This window comes from Ammospiza caudacuta, chromosome 2 (assembly GCF_027887145.1).
Source record: "Ammospiza caudacuta isolate bAmmCau1 chromosome 2, bAmmCau1.pri, whole genome shotgun sequence".
In the NCBI taxonomy this organism is placed as follows: domain Eukaryota; kingdom Metazoa; phylum Chordata; class Aves; order Passeriformes; family Passerellidae; genus Ammospiza; species Ammospiza caudacuta.
In genome coordinates, this window is record NC_080594.1 from 9856249 (window position 1) to 9874459 (window position 18211).

The following is an 18211-nucleotide window of genomic DNA, read 5'->3' on the forward strand; positions in this document are numbered from 1 at the left end:
ACAGCAGAAGAAAACACTATTGGTGGAACCACTATCAGTGACAAACTAATGCATCTAAGCAACAGCAATAATATCTTTACACTTACTTTGACCCTGCTCAGTGTTTTACCACACCTTATCTTTTTTTTCTGTGAAATGCTGAGAAAGATTTGAAGAGAAAAAAAAATTATTTTGTTTTCCTAAACCTAAGGTGAGATCCTATTTGCCAGCCAGAATGTATTAAGGTGAGTAACTGTTGCATTCATTCCTTCACTCCTTGTCTGTCCTGGTCTTAGGTTACAATAGCTATGAGCTGCCCTTAATTAAAAGCATTTAATTAATAAATGAATTAACAGGCATTCTGGTGCTTGAAGCAGAATCAACAGATCTACTTTCAATTTGTTAGAAAATGCACTGTGGAACTTCAGCAATTATTTAATACTCAAGCAAATATTACGCTCCCTGCACCATTCACTGTAGCCAGTTCACTACTCAGGCAGCCAGCTCATCTAACTCAGGAGGGCTGTAATAAGCAGTGACTCCAGCTGGTTTTATACACAGCCCAGAGGCCTGAGCACTCACCTGGAACATGGCTTTTATTGGACATCAGCCCACTTTGTTCCATATCTACATGTTTTGTAGATTAGGAGCGTGCTTTACTCGTTTGCCTATAAGCCCTGGATGGTTTATATTGACTTATACTGGAGTCAGGATCAAGATTAATTAAGCCAAAGGATAATTATTCATTGATATGTAAATCAGATCAATAAAATCCTGGGATTAATAAATCTTGATATTGACTAAAAGCAAAACAAAAGAAGTGCTATGCTACACATAAACATTGTGAGCATTTACTGCATCCCTCTGACCAAGTGAAAAGCTGGAAGAGGTTGAACCTTTATCTGATTTAGAAGCCAAGCACTTTCTCCCTTCTTCATGCTGTGCTCCCTCAAGATACAGCAGGGGAAAAAATCTGTTTAAGTGAAACAAGCTGCAGTCACCACTTCCACCCTTTGTGGGACTGTGAAGAAAGCTGCCGTGATCCATTTCAATTAAACATTTCACATTTGGTGCATATAGGCCAGCCACAGCAAGGTTAATTTACCAAACTGTGCTCCATGCTGTGACAAGGCTGAACCTCGCCCAATTGTTTTCTCCACCTGAATAACAGAGTGCATTTTTTTTAATGTTGTGAAAATATCCTTGTGCAAAAGTGATCTTAGTATGAAATTACAGACTACAAGAACATTTAATGTATAAGGAGTGGATATTTTGAGCCACTATAGCAACAAAAATGAAGAAAATAGTACCAATGCAAGAAACTCTCATGAAGCAAGCTTTGGATATATGAGCTGTGTTCAACCTGTTTTTCAGAGCAAACAACCTGGCACTCTAAGTTATGAATATTGACAGAGATAGTACTTAGAAAAAGTCTTTAATTCTCCCAGAACCACAGTCCTTGATTTTGACCTTGAAGTGTTAGGATTAGCATTTTTGCAGAGGAAATAAGAAGTAACTTTCCTGCCAGCTTTGCTGACAGATTGAAGGTACTCCAACACAGGGACTTCACTGCCTGCCTTTGGAGTGCAGAAGCCCCTTACAAAAAATATCCCCTCTTCTTCTTGTTCCACAGCAGGGAAAAGCTAGGAGGATAATAACTGTAAACTGGCTAGAAATTATAGCTCTCTTTCATATCAATCTCATGGTGTTTTTGCTTTTTAAAATAACAGTAGTAATAAAAATAGTAATAATAATAAAGAAATCCATAAGCAGTCAGTCCTCTTTCTCCATATAATTACATGGGCAGCTGTAAATGCTGTCAGACTCTAAATCCCATAAACAGTGCTTTGTTCTGTAATTCAAGCAGGCTGTTTCCCTAAACACACAGCCCTCCCATCAGCCATGGTGTGTACCTTGTACTCCTGGATGACTCCGTTTTGGTGATCTGGAGGGGGAGGATCCCACGAGATGCTGATGCTTGTGCTGTTGTGATTTCCAACTGTCAGGACAGTGACAGACTGAGGAGGAGCACTTGGAGCTACACCAAGGAGAGGGAGCAAACAGAAGCAAAGCATTAATCCATTTGCTAGGACATGTATTTTGCTGAAGCAGTGCAAGATCAAGCAGGCAGTATAGAAAACTCACACTCCTAGGGATGCACTTTTGTCAGGCACTGACAATGCTGAAAAATGCCCTTCTGAAGAGAAGCACAGGGATGAATGACAATGTGTAATTTGTGGCAATGGAGAATCAATACAAATCACTCCACATTTATTCATATTTGGCATTTTTTTTAAAGTTTGCATTGGAATTGCTCTCACATTTGCTTTTGTTTTCCATAATATCCATGAATAACTATGGATGTATCAACTAAGTCACATTTGAGGCTGCTTCACCTGGCCTGAAAGATGCTTGGTTTTTCTATTTTTACATGGTCTAATAATGATGTGAGCAGCCAACATTTAATTATCCTTTTTTGTTTGCTCTCCAGGAAGACAATGCCAGGTTTAAACATAGAACTGCATGTCCGAACTGGAAAAGGCTTAAAATGTTCATGGCTTTACATCAAGAACCAGTGAATAGAGCAGGTGCTAAGTTAGGTCACATATATACTTCTGTCCTTTTCTGCCCCCAGGCAAATTGCTTTCTCTTCAGAGTCATGTTCAGTTCAACCATTCACAGCTGTTTGGCTGGTCACTGCACATCGAGGCCAATTTTACAAGACAACTGCTTTGCTTGCCAGCCCTGCTTGTTGTCTAGAAACGCCAAAAAAAATTAAAAACATAGTTATTAGTGACCACAGCTATGCTGACAAAGCCCCTCTTGCAGCTACACCAGCAGCAGGGTGCTTCTGTTGGCTCAGGGAAGTGGTGCAGGAGCTCTGCTATGGAAAGCTCTCCTCTGTGAGCATCTACCATATCCATCCTGGGCTCTCCTAGCGTGGCTGTGGCTGCCAGGACAGAGGACTGTCAATATGGCTCTGCTCAGCCACCTAAAACTTCTTGCAGCCCCCCTCATCCTTCCCTTGCTCCCAGGCAAGTGTTGAAACTCCACCACAGTGGCAAGCGAGGCCACCGAGGTTGGCTGTATTATATTAAGGTATAGTCCCTGGGGGGAAGAGCTGATGGATAGCAGCTGCTTGGAACAGGTCCTAGAATTTATTTATTCCATCTCTCCCAGTCCACCTACCCAGTCTTCAATGAAACTAATAGAAAGAGGCCAGAAAAGTGAGAACTAATAAAGTTCTAATAAAGTGATTCCTCTCCAGGACAATTTTCCACTTCACAGGAGGCTATTGCTTAGACACCTTCTGTTCTAGGGAGGTATCTTTGTCTTTAATAAATACTTGTGGAATTTTTCTTCCACATATTTTTCACTGCTTTTACTCTGATCTTAAAATATTTAATATGAAATATGAAAGCTGATTTTAAAAACTTATGGTAGACATCATACCAGAACCTAAAATATTTATTACTCTCCTGTCCCAACTTCAACCCTAGATAACAATGTGGTTTGGGGTATCTCATATCATGTGTCAAGGCTACCTGGTTCCAGCCCCCTGGCCAGAGTGACTTCTTCACTGCTAAACTTTATGGCAAAAGAACTCTAGTCTTATCTTTAACAGATATCCATGGCCATCCTTGGACCATGCTTCCCAGAAAAGCCAAGAGTCCCTGGCATCCTTTGTATTAAAGTCTGGCATGTTTAACACAAAGAAGCACAGCTACAGATATCAGAAGTGTTCAAGCCTCCTGAGCCAATTCAGATATTTCTATTGTTCTCCACAGCTTCTTTGAGGCTGGCTGTGTTCCCACGTTGGAAGCTCCTCAGCACTTGACCTGGCACAGGCTCATGGAGCCGAGCTCAAACCTTTACCCTGATAACCCTGAAAAATTGGAGTGCTCTGCTGCAGGAATCACACAACTTCAAACTAAGGTATCAGAGGTGAGGACAAGGAACCACACAGGATTACAGCAGAAATAAAAATATTTTAGATGAAAAATGAAACACATATTACAGTCCTGGGAGGCTTCACATTTCGACAACTACATTTTCAGATGCTGGTTAAGCTGCAAAGCTAATAATGCTTGGTAGAGTCCTTGTGACCTTGCCTGGTGCAGAGAAACAGGGAACTGGAGGGGAGAAATGGAGCTGAATTGTGGACAATTTGACTCTCAGCCAGCTTGAGTGAAGCATGGAAAGGTTGCCTTGGGCTACTTCCTTGCAATCGTGCAAAGCATAGAATTGGTGAAATAAATAGTTGCATTGTGTATTTTATGGCAAGTGAAATAATTTGCCACACAGTGAAAAATTAGCATTTTAAAAGTCTTCAAGTTATTCAATAACAATAAAACCGTGAATAAACGTATGGGTGTGATATTAATTAGACTATTTTACGTGAAAATAATAATCATAAAAATGGCAAAGCTTAACACTGCATAACTCTTTCTGGTTTTAAGTACAATGGAACAACTCCCTCAAACATATTTACTTTCCCTACTAAAACAAAAAGGGCATTCAGAAATACGTCTTATATATGCATACCTGGGGGGAAAAGGGAGTGTGAATGCAAAAGAAATGTAAAATGAATAGCATACTCTAAAATTTTAAAAAAACCCCATACTGTATTCATTTGTCTTTACATTTAAACTGCATGAACATTCTAGTTAATATTCTACCAGGGTGTGTTGGTGTTTTTGAGGGTTTTTGAGGACATAGGATAAATTTAAAGTAAAATTAAAATTGCAGCTAATGAATGCAGCTGTGGAAATATCATTTTAAGAGTTGCATTAAAGTGAGCAGCATCTGACAGAGAGCAGCTGATAAAAGCTAAGGGGACTTCCATTCCTGTCATATTTTTGTGGTGACAAACAAGATGCAGGGCAAGTACTACTCCATAATGTTATTCCAAAGGACATTTAACAGTGGATGCAACGGAGAAAAAAAAAATTATCTGTCTCTAGAGAAACTATGAAAGAAATAGTGAAAATTATAAAATAAAATCTTTGATTTAGCTCCCACTGTATGTATGTAAACATGTTAGAATGTAGCAGTTCAGCTTCCTCTCTCTGATAAAATCACTCTGTAAGCTGGCACCGTGATATAAATTAAGCCACTCGTCTGACACTGCTGCAGTTATTAAACAGATCACATTGAAAAATAACATTTTTAAAACCGTTTTCTCATTTCCCTTGCTGCTGGCTTGTGGAGAACACCTTGCCTGCTTCTTGACAGGTCAATTATTCCAGTGCTCAGCTTCTTCTTACAGATATGAAAGAACCCAAATCGCTGCTCATCTTTTCCAGACGCAGCCAAACAGAATTCCATTTGTTACCTTCACAAGGCCAAAGAGGCAGGAGATGGATGGATACTGAACTGTTACAAATGTCTGATCTAGAGGAAAAGTCTAACTGCAGCAAAATTGATTTTTAGAGGTAGGCCTCAGAAGTTACATTGCACATAAAATCCAATCCAGCAGAAAGTTGCCACTAGCTTTCCGTTGTACTTTGCCTTTACTAGGGATACTTTGCTTTGATGTTGCAAAGAAAACTTCCAACACTCATATCACTTTACAAATTATTTTCTAAAAATAGAATAGCTAACATTTTTTAAAAGTCAAGTCTAAGAATAGCTCATTTTTGAAATGGAATGACAGGCAACAGAGCACCTTTAAACAGACTGCCATTTTTCTTCAGTGGAAGGGGCACAAACCACTCTCATTAAACCTTTAGTTGATACTATTTTTGAATATAAGAACACCAATATAATTGCAAAGATAATATGAGGAATTAAGGGAAATATCTGTAGAACTACATCTACTGAATGTCTTAATTTTCTCATGGAAGTACCTAATTTTATCACCCAAGGAAGAGGAAGAATTTTGTCACAGGAGCTGACATTTTTGTGGTGATAATATTACAGATCCTGTGCTGACATTTTTTCAGAGGAGATTCTTGTAAACAGACTCCTTGAAGGTTATATTAATCTACAAAGCAGATCCTAGGCTGTGAGTTATACATATCTGCAGGCAGGAATTTTTTTTTTAAATCTTCACTATCTGGAAAGCTATTCCACATGAACAAAGTGTCCTTTAAGGTAGGAAATTACCTGACAGGCTCTGCTGGGAGCTAAGGTTTATGAAACAGAATGTCAATCCTCAAGTATTTTATAGAAATAGACAGGAGGTATAAGACCTTCTCTCTTTTTCATTAGTTCTTAATTTACCTTTAGCAAGAAACAGTTAGATGATCTAAATAAACACTAAAAATCAACTGAAATTAGACAAGAGGAAAATCTGTAGAAATATTTTTAAATATTTAAAAAATTTTCATTTTAATTAAAAAAAATCTTTGTTCAGAGGGCTGTAAACGTATTCTTCACCAACTGATATAGGTTTTATAGTTTGATCAAAGAACTGGGGACCATAAATTTCCAAATTCCAAATCAGACTTGAAAACTGCCTTCCTGCACACTCTTCTACATGTTGCAGGACACTGAATTTCCTCATCCACAAAGTGCAAAGTGCATCCAAGTTATCTTCAGTTTTACTTACATGTTGGGTAATATTCATAACAAATCAAAGAGAAAAGTGAGTAATAAGCAAGTCTGTTCCAGAATTAAAGAGTACTTGGCAATCAGCACTAAATTAAACCTCAGGAGACCACTGTAAATGATTAAGATGCACTTTCAATAGGAAGGAAAGAGTGCACTCAAAACCCATTGAAACCATATGAACATCTTAAAACTTCACCAGTATTTCTTTCTCATGTTTAAAAAAAAAAAATCAAAAAATCAGTGACACAGAGAGAAGATGAACCCTCACTGTCAGGACCATCCTACTTTTCCAGGAGAGATTCATCAGGCAAAGACTGCATTACATGGGTAGAAAGGTGGGTTTCTAACAGCAAATGATTAAACTTACTTACATCTCACCCCAGTGTCTTTACTTTTCAAAAAAAAACAAAAACCCAGCAGCCCTGGAGTGCACATGCTTTAGCACAACTATACACAAGGCTAAATGCTATAGATATAAAAGCTTGAGCATTTCAGAAGTATAAACTGTTCACTCTGTCTGAATCCTGACTGTTTCAAAGAGGCTTCAAAGGTGCTCAGGGGAATCCTCTGCAGTACTGAACAGGGCAATTTCATGAACACTGTGCTAACAGAAACTGTGAAGTGCTGTGCCCTTGAGACTGGAGTTTCTCCAGACTAGTTAAATACATGTCCTTCACTACTCCTCGTTTCCCAGCCAACTGTTCATCTACATTATTACCCATTCAGAAGGATGTGCTTAGTATCAAACACTCATCTGTGAGAGCTTGCATTTATTTTATTCTCAAAGTGCAGACCAAGGTCTTTCATTGCAACAGCAGTGGTTACAAAAGAAGGGCTGCAGTGAACACTTTTTGGAAGACCAAAAGCCACCTGCACCTTAGAAGGATGTATCAGCTAGAAGAATATAAGACCAGCACAGTGCTTTCTCAGGGGATATTTACAGCACAAAGTTGAATATTACATCAAATTTTAACATCACCTCAGTATGTAACAAACAGAAATCATGGGGAGGAAACAGAGATGAACACATGCATGCACAGAAAAACCTCCAGTGCCAGCTATGAAAGCTCATTGCTTTTTTTTGAATACATGAACACCAATATAATTGCAAAGATAATATGAGGAATTAAGGGAAATATCTGTAGAAATGCACCTACTGAATGTCTTAATTTTCTTGTGGAAGTAGCTAATTTAATCACCCAAGGGGTGCCCCTTTTACCAACCTTCCTCAGTGGTACGAGCAGACTTGGATTCACTGTCCATGCCCTGGAACTCATTGAAGTAAGGGCGCACCTTGATCTCATAGGTGACCCCCTTTTTGAGGCTGACGAGGACGGCGCTGCGCTCGGTGGGCACCTTCACCTCCAGGTTCTGCCACGTGGCCGGGGCGGGCAGACCCGAGGTCTGGCGGTACAGCACGCGGTAGCCCTGGATAAACTGGGACTGCCGGTCCACCTGGCAACGACAGCAAATAACACATCAATAACCACACCAAAGTAAACAAAGAAACAAATAAAAACCTGTCGCAGACATCTTTTATGGAAAATCCTTTCCTTAGGATTTTTCCTCCTGAGAAGCTGGGAGGCCTCAGCAACAAAATGGAAACATTGATTATCTGCAGCTGTGGAATGCAACAGGTGGGTCTGTGATTGGCCCAGGTTGGATGTTTGTAATTAATGGCCAATCACAGCTGGCTCGGACAGAGAGCTGAGCCACAAACCTTTGTTATCATTCTTTCTTATTCTATTCTTAGCTAGCCTTCTGATGAAATCCTTTCTTCTATTCTTTTAGTATAGTTTTAATGTAATATATATCATAAAATAATAAATCAAGCCTTCTGAAACATGGAGTCAGATCCTCATCTCTTTCCTCATCCAAGAACCCCTGCGAACACCGTCATAAAAAACCACAACAAACTGCGCAAAAAGAAAACAAACAGTTGCCTAGAACAATTCTCCCCTCATCAAAAAGAGAAAATTCACAGTTACAATGCTGAATTTATTACTCTAACTGCATTCTTCTCGGGATCTTATGGTGGTCGCTGCGACCCTGAGATTGTTAAAAGTCTCTTCGCCCAGCATGAGGGCTTGAAGAAGGAGTCAAAGCTCTTCAGTTCTTGGTCTCAAGGTTGTTTATTGAGTCTTATCTATAAAAAATTTTCTCCTGCCATGCCAAGGTCCATCCAGCAGGACAGTTCCAGGCACTCTGCCCCGGGGGAGGTGTTATGTCCTTATACTAAAACAATGTTTACAATTGCTTTCCAATACCTATCACCTATGTTAGACAGTGAGCTTCTACTCTAGACCAATCTGTAAGTGCCACCATCACAGCAGAAGATGGAGGCCAAGAAAAAGGAGAAAGGCTGGACACACCCAGTTCCTCCATCTTGCCTCCTGAACCCCCATACCAAAAACCCCAAAATCTACTTTTCCACCCCGTGATAACTTCACTATTATTCTACCTAAACTGTTGTGGCTTGCTGATCTTCATATAAGGTTGGTAATTTGCTCCACGGGTCATAATCAAAACCACAGGGGTCTTGGGCTCTGTGCCAGGGCTTCTGAGCCCCCTGGCAGGGGTCTTGGCCATCCTGGACAGCCAGAGGGATGTTCTGGGTTCCCACAACATCTTGTAAGTCGCTGTTGATTAATTGTCTACAAAGAGTATTTGTCTCACATTACTGGTTACAGAATGTTTCTTTCTGCTTTGTTTTTTCCAGCTCTATACATCATGACAAATACCACCTTAAATCATAAAACAAGGCCCCCACCCCTGCAATAAATCATGAAAAGAAAACTCTGGCATAAGGCTTGCTGCATGTAAACTTACTAAGCACATCTTGGCTACTGATGTGCTGAAATAGGAGAAGAAAAGAAAAACAAATTCTTTCAGAAAAGGACAAGTCTTTGAAGATATCCTACATGCTTACAATTAGTCCATTACTTGGCTCACAGCTCATGAAATGCACAGCAAATTAAAATAAACATAAGACAGATGCAGAGAAAACAACTTCCAAAGACATGTGCTGTTTCTTGTGTTCACAGCCTGTGCAGCCCCTTTGCATCCAGGGGTTGTGAGGCCATCAGATGGAGATGGAATGTTTGTTTTGGTTTGTATTTTATTTGTTGCTAGGCAAGCAGAATTCAAGAGTGGACCATGGAAGTTTAACAATGTTATCCTATAAATAGGATTTTTATTTGAAGAAAAGCTTTCTATGTGTTTTATCTTGGAGAGGTTGCATGCATCTATTTATCTTCCAAAAAAAAAAAAAAAAAAAAAGCCAAAAATCAAGGCATTATGATTCTTGCATAAATTTTCCTGAGAAAAAAACACCAAAAAATCAAAACCAATTTGATTGCTAAAAGTAAAGCAAACCAAACTGCTTCTGTAGCTGCCAAATAAGGAGCAAAGAAAGTGCAGCACAAATAACAAGACCACAGAGCAGGCTGTTTGGTAATTCTGTATTATAACTTAGACTCAACAAGTAGTGTATTTCTTATGTTCTTGTCAATTTGCTTGCTCAAAGATATTCCAGAATTAGAGAAACATTTGTTTGACTTCTCTTAAGAATAAATGAATTTAAGGCTGAAAACACAAACCATGCTCTATTATGCTCCTCCGATAATCTTGTTACAGTTTATTGAGGCATTCAGAGGGGACACAGATTCTTAGACATTAAAAAGCAAGGCAAGCAAGAAGAAAGCTTTATTTATGAAAGCAAGGCAGAAATGTCTTTCATCAAAACTGTCACTGTTAAAAACCTTGCAACATATGTTACAACAACATTAAGCTTGCATTTTATAAACTTCTCTGCATTCACTTTAAGTGAATTTATGCACTGAAAGAGGGATATAACTCACAATAATAGCTTGTTAATACCAAAAGAATCAAGCTGTGTTTTTAAAAAGAACATTAAGCAGCTGTTTCCAGATGAAGGGAGTCTGTAAATCAGAGTAAACTGTTTTTATCCATGTTTGACTTTGATTAACTAAATGTTTTATGGATATAAAGACTTTATGACCCTCACATTTACTACAAAATTCAGCAAAAATAATGCTTTTATCCACTTTGCAATAGAGATTTTTAACCTAAATTACAATATAAGATTATGCTGTTTAATAATCAAACACTGAGTTTGATTCTTGCTATACTTCTTAGTTAGAAGCTATACTGAAAGACGGCATAACTTTGTTGTAACTTTCCATTTTGTCTTTGCTCTATTTTTAAGCTTTATTGACTGCTGCCTAGTGGAGAAAACTGAAAATTCAGAACTGACCTGACTGAACAGTAGCATGGTGTTGCTACAACACAGAGTGGAAAGAATTTTGTACAGCATGGCACAAACAGAAGCCCACCCCCCAACTCCCTGAGAAGATAAAATCTAAAGAATACCAATTTTCAGTTCCTCATACTTTTGTGTCTACTCCCAGACAAATTGTCCCTACACATCTTTTCCTCCCAGACCTCTAAGATCTTAAATTGAAAGACTAAACAATAGAAGGAATATGAAAGCAGAATGCAGCAGTACCACAAGGCTGTCACATTTATGGGTGCTATAAACTAGCTTTATTTGAGGCTTCCTTGAATCTCACAGAGCTTTCAATTAGTAACTTGATTACAGCAGGGCAGAGTGATCTGCCCAAATAGCAGATTATTGACAGTGATTTCATCATTCAGTCTGAGAGGGTACTGACAAAAGAAAATATTAGACATTTTTATGTTTTCTATAAACATTCAGTCACATTCAGTATCAAGGAGAGGATACAAAGCTATCTCTCATACCCAAATAAACCTAGTCTGTATGAACAGGGCCTTCTATAGGGTCAAAATGTTGGGAAGCTACTCAGAGGGCACTTTACCTACTGAGAAAGGTGGATTTTTAGATTTTGTTCAGAGTTTCAAAACTAATAAAAAAATTACTCTTGGATAATTACATGGGTTAACCAGAAATATTTGTGAGAGGTAGGACAGGTGCATTTCACATATACATAGACACACGTGCATACATATGTGTATGTTTATCTACAGTTACACAGTCATATATAATACAAAGTGACAGTGACTTCACAATTTTCTCCATTTCTGTGGTAATGATGTGTCATGCCACGAGCAGACTACTAAAAATATCCTTATATGATTAAAGACATTAATTCAGCTATGCAACTCCAAGTTTGGCACACACTCACACGCAGGCAGAGCTGCAGAAACATGCACTCTGGCTTGATGAAAGGATAAAGAACGTAAATGGTTGCCATTTCCTTACACAAATTACTCAGCATGACTTCAGCAATTGCAGGAATTCTCTGGGTTGAATGCTGGGAGCAGAGAATATTTCTAGTGGGTGATATCAACTCAAAAGATCTGCAACTGTTGCTGATATAAAGACACATTTGCTCCCTCAAAGAAAAATGGAGAACATGCAGATGCTCTTGGATCAGCACTAAATCAAACCTCAAGAGACCACTGTAATCAGATATAGATATAGATATAAATATAGATATAGATATAGATATAGATATAGATATAGATATAGATATAGGGCAGATCCTGGGTGGGTGGTGCTCAGCACTGACCTAACGTGATCCACCAGCAGAATTTGTCCCGTGTGCTCCTTCTCACCCCCTTTAAGAGCCCATGGTGCAGGAGGCATCCTCAAAACCATTTCTGCAGAGCAGGAAGCTCATTTTCCCTGCACATGCCACAGCTGAACACCAGACAGGTTCAATGGCTATTAGGTTGTTAAAACAAAGGCAAGAAACTCACAATGCAGCTTCTGCTGCAGATATAAACTCCTTTCAAGCAAACCTGCTAATCTGCACCCTAAATACATTTTGCAATATACTGTGTAGCATGCAAATTTTTATCCCAAAATATCCCAAGGAATCCTCTGCTCCCACTGCAATACCCACAGCAATTCTCCAGCTGGGCAGAGTAGCTTGCATGCTGTGCTGAGCTCCCTGGCACAGACTCAGAGGAATCTCTGGAAATTCAAACTGCACTAGCATTTAGTATCCTATAGGAACAAGGCAAATGGGGATGATAATCTGGACCTGACTCCTGAAGCTTCCAGTGAAGTACATTCATTTAAAATCTACATCAAATTAAAAAAACAGAGGTAAATAAATTATCCTTCTGCCTGCTAGCCTCCAAAAAGGCAGTAAGGATTTCAAAGCAGCAATTCTTCTGCCATGTTGAAGGACTGATTTTTTTATTCCTGCTTGTGCCACAGGGCTTCTTTATAATGCTGGGAAACATTTCATATCTGGTCACTAATGAAACTTTCAGTTTAATGCCCACTGAGGCTAGAAGTGCTGACCCATAGCTGAGGTCAGCTAAAAAAGCTCTTGGAGTACAGAATACGCTCTTGCAATGTGAAATGTTTTAATAAAAGTAAAAATAAATCATGCTCAAGGCTTAAAATTAGCCATTTGATAACAGTGAGCATATCTGCCTCCATGTGTCTCATCAGCAATAACTATCTCTGCACCTCACCTCTCTATGTGTAAAGTTAGGATAATGACACATTTTTATCATTGTGATGTTAAATTCAGTATTATTTGTGAAGCACACAAATGTTACGGTTGAGAGCATGACAGATAAGCAAGCATGTGAGACAAAATAATAATTTTTATTCAATGCAAGGTTTCAATGCTATGAATTTAATAAGACCTGGCACCATACAGAGAATAAAGAAGATAAAAAGAAATGTTTAATAGCTCCATGAAGAAGAGATCCTCTATGTGACCAGATAATTACAGCTATATTTTAATATCTATACACAAGAGGAATAAATTTAAGTGGCAATGAAAATTTAACTTTTGACATTCCTCTTCTTATTTTTTAACACTGACATTGTAAGCCTGATGTTCTTTTCAAAATATGTGTGTATATGTATGTGCATATTTTAAAATTGCAACACAGCCACAGGGAACTATTCCCAAAAATTTAAACTCAAATTTGAACAATTAAAAAAAAAGAAAAACCAAAACCAAAACAATCTCATAAAGGAGAGAAGAAAGTGGTGTTAATTTGCTGTGACTCAGGATGCCAGAAATTCAGTGACCAAGGACATTCCTTGGCATTCACCCTCTGAACTGCATAAAACCCACACAAAGAGTCTTATGATTCTCATGGCACTTCTGTCCTTTTGTATGATAGCTACACTATCTATCCATTTTATGTTAATAGTGTGGACTTTATTCTCTGGATAGAGTGGGTTTTTTTCCTAGAGACTATGGTTAATTAATTGTTTTTGTTCTGGTTGCTGGGTAGTTTCTAATTAGCTGCTTCAGAGATCTTTCTTTGCATCTTTCTTCCCCTGGGCAATTCTGAAATGCCTCTACAGAGGTCTCTGTGCTTGTCAGGTGGCACAGGGTCACTGCTTTGAGGGATCTTCCCAATAAGCTGGGATCCATAGCATTTCCAGCAATTTGTCTTTACCTTACCATTTCTTCACTCGTTGTTCAGTAGGGACACCAGGAAATTCTTTCAGAGGACTATACATCACACACAGACATACACACACACACACACACACACACACACACGTACATATATATAAAATTAAAAATATAATGACATTGGTTACATGGTATAAAACTGAATTCTGTTTATATTGGAGCTTCCTTTTGCAGTACATGCTAAAGCAAGGGCCAGCCTATGAATCTGTATTTCTGATAGATGCCACACCAAAAAAAAAGGAAAAAAAGGACTTGGAGCACCACATGGATGTGATCCAGGTTTACAATCACTCTCTGCTAACATCCAAATTTTCTACTACTGATCCATCTGCTTGGGCAAAAGGGTTTGCCACAAAGGTTAGTCAGCCTGTTCTGGACAAATTGAATATGAAACATGCAGCATTTTAAGAAAGCCAAGCTGTGTGCTGACATCACTGATGGCAAAATGCAGTGACACATACTCTAAATAATCTTCCACAGAAGAAAAAATTGTGAGTTTCTCTATTTATTCTAATCTGTACCCTGACCACTGAAATCTGTCAGAACAAGGATGGTGCATAAGCTCCCATAATAATGGCTGTGTTGTGCAAAAACAACAGTAATCCTTATAATACACAATCTATCACCACACTTCTTATCTCCTCTTGCGTAATCCCCTGCACACATTAAGCTCTCAGCAATATGACATGCAGAAGAAAAACCCTGAGCATTGTGAATGCCCCCTTAGCAGAATTCATCCCATAAAGTACAACTGTTTTGATGTTGTGCAGGGCAGTTTTCCTCTCACTCTTCAACTCTTGGCTCTTCTTCCTCTGGGCAGATGCCCCAACAGCAAAGCACTCTTTTCTGGTCTGCAGTGCCCTGAGAATGCTCTCCTGCCCCTACAGATCCTTTCCATCAAGCCTCAGGAAGGGAAACAGAGCAATTTGAAAGCCAAACTCTATATTAGAAATTCTACCCAGTAGTTTGACCCCTCAAATAGAAATGTTGTTAAGCACTGCCCAAAAGTCTCTGGTCTTCTCTAATGAAAGGATATTCACTCATTGTGGGTAAGGTTTGTGCTGGCAAACCAGATGACAGACAGTGTGTCAGGCACTAGCACCACATGCTTCTGACTTCACTACAAGTGCTCTGTAGGAAAGATAATTTTGATTTTCAGGTCACTAAATAATAGGGTATTGTCAGAGGTCGCTATGACTTGAAGCAGACAGTACTTTTTCACACAGCAATTTCTTGTTGATATTTTACTTTGATTATTTCCTAACATACAGCATAATGAATCCACAGATCAATTACCCTTAAAACATACTCATTTTTATAATGTTTTTCTAGTCAGACAGCTAACTTGTTTCAAGCAGAAGACTGAAGACATTGAACCTGCCTGACTTGAAAGAGAAGATGACTATTTCATTGCCATATTTATAGACACACACATATATATGTACACACACCGCTGCATGTTAGATTGTCAGAGCACTCATGCTGGGGTCAAGACTGGCTCTTTTCAGGGTGTTGAAACACTGAAGGGATAAATAGGCAAAAAAAGCAGACTGAAAGCACTGTTAAGGTAAGAACAGAGAAACTTTACCGTCCAGGTGACTTGCACTGTGGTGGGTGTCAGCACAACAGGGTTGTGCAGCCGTACAATGACATCTCCCAGCTCCTTCTGGACTTGCCTGTGATCCACACCTTGTGCTGGGGGGCTGATATCTGCCAGGCACACATATGAAAGCATCACTTTAATGAGAAGAGCTATATATGGCATCAAAAAAATTTACTGAGTAGCCTAATGACCTGACTTGAAAATCCTCTGCTTTTAAAAAAATACAGCACTCAGGTTGAAACTCAGAAAAATACCAAATAATGCAAACAAACCATCCACCTCTAGCCACTTAGGAAATAATGAAACATAAATATGATTAAAGGAGTGTTCTGACTAGATGGCAAAGTTTTCTCAGCTTGGGTAAATGGTGAGAGAGATGCAATGTTCACTAGCTCCAAAGTACTCAGATAATGCTGCACAGATGTCTGGAACCAAATTGGTTAGTATAATTGAAGAAAATGAACAGTGCTTTTTTTATTTTGCTAGCGCACACATGACATTAAGTCATTATATGTTTCCAAACTTTCACTGAGCTTCCTCTCCCCACATGCCATGCACACAAGAAATCCAATACTAAAAATAGCATTTTTCCCTGCAAAGCAAATTTTCCCTTAACAGACATAGCTAATGAAATCTAGTGCAAACATGAAAAAAAATAAAAAGATTTAATTTAGGAAGCCAAACTGATTCCCATCTAGTAAAAGGCCAGCAAAAACAATCTACCACAAAAATTTTCCCTTCAAGATGATGTGCCCTTCAAAGTGTGTGGGGGAATTGTTTCTTTTAGTCAAAATCTGATTATAGAGATATTCAAAAAAGGACTGATAAATTGTGGTCATGCGTGTCTAGGCATCTCTGAATTCTGCTTGGTCTTCCCTAGGGATTCAATAGTCAAATTTATAGTCACAGTTCCTCATTTTTTGGATCAACATCATGTCCTTGTGAAAAAGAAAAATATGTAAGAGTTTTTACCCTTTCTGATGGACTTAGATATGGGAATAGACATCACATGATTTCTTTTTATCTTTTAAATGCTATTTAAAAGAAATAACACTTGTCTTAAAAATGAAGCCTTTAAATATAACAACTGTAATCATGGATCTCCAGGTCTTGAAACTAAGTAGTTTTTGATGATCAATAATTCACATTCCTAATTCTGGGTTGTTATGGGTTCTGAGCCACCAATAAACAATATTGCCACAGGCTTCTATTGATATCCAAATTAAAATGGCTCCATGGATCTCCAAAGGGAATATAATCTAAAGATGAGTGCCAGTGAAGGTGGTGGTCTATCAAATTATGTTTATTTGAAGCAGCCAAGAATCAGAGATATTATAAAATAAAACTGCAACTCAGACTGGTCTAGAGGATGATCATTTATGCTTCTATCCACAAAAGCTACGATTGTTGCTACAATAAACCTACAGTTATCCATGGTTACACTTTAATTTAAGTTATGCTGTGGTATACAGCCAACAAGGTACCTGTGCATTCCCTCAGAGGAAAAGATATTTGCACAAAGTATTTTGTGTGAACAGCATTTCATCATTTTCATGGCTCATATGTCAGAAGTAACACAATAACATGGACTAATAACAGTGAGAAGTGAATGCCAAGATGTTCATGTGGAATTCAGTTTTCTGGTATGTACACTTGAAAACATGTGTGATGCTCCCAGTGTAAAGTCGTTTTCACAAGCCTAGGAGGCTCCTGGTGGAAAAGCAGCTCATCTGTCTCTAAGGGTATGATTAAATATTGGAATATAGAATCATGACTCAAACAAAACTGGTGAAAGAAGCTACATCATGATCACAATTAAATTGGTTAGATATTTTCTCTAAGACCTCTTTTATCAGTGTTCAGCAAATATACTATTATTCATTATTATTTTGATTTCAGGGACAGGAATATATATCATTTTTGGGAGAGTTTTTTTAGTATATGGTTTCATCTGTTAATAATCCAACAAGAAATCAAGTCCTTCATTAGAGTAGTTACTGATTTCTCTGTCCTTGTTTCACATAAGTCATATAAGACAAACCTTTTAAAAGTACCTGATTATCTACTTGCAGTTCACTGGTGAAATTTACATTAAATCCTATTACTTGCATTTTCTGTGCTGAATACCAGATCATTAAATGTTCAGCTATGAAAGCTACCACAGACACCTGTTACAAATTATTATTTTATAGCACTGCCATAGCTGCTTTGTTATTTCTCCATGGCCACTGTGAATAGGCTTTCCACTGTGTGGCAGCTTCTTCTGTGAGCCTGAATTGAATTCAGGCCTAATTAGAAATCACATCAAAACATTATGTTAATTTTCAATTGATTTTATGATTTAATTCTATTAAACTGCAGGCTTGCAAAGAAGCTATAAATCCTGTACATGTCGCAGTGTGCTTGACTGCTAAACAGCTTCTGGAAATGGAAGCTGCAACACATGCTGTAGCTAATTAAAAGACATGTTTTTACTGAAATCAAATTGCTTGTCAGTATGTCAGATAAAAAGTCTATACTTGACACTCAAATGCCAAACAAAGTTGTTGGGGTTTTTTTTTAGCTAGGTGATAAGTTATGCAGACTAAAAGGCTGTTGCAATAAAAAGTATGAC

The 18211-nt window shown here is 38.4% G+C and overlaps 1 protein-coding gene across 1 annotated transcript in view; it reads right to left on the bottom strand.

Moving 5' to 3' along the window:
* Positions 1-18211, bottom strand: part of ROBO2 (roundabout guidance receptor 2) — a 435712-nt gene that overhangs the window by 64593 nt on the left and 352908 nt on the right. Inside the window, exons 14-16 of the mRNA XM_058822747.1 lie at positions 15583-15704; positions 7758-7989; positions 1893-2017 (exon numbers count right to left, since the gene is read on the bottom strand). Of these exons, the coding sequence (XP_058678730.1) occupies positions 1893-2017; positions 7758-7989; positions 15583-15704 (479 nt within the window). The remainder of the gene's footprint in view (positions 1-1892; positions 2018-7757; positions 7990-15582; positions 15705-18211) is intronic.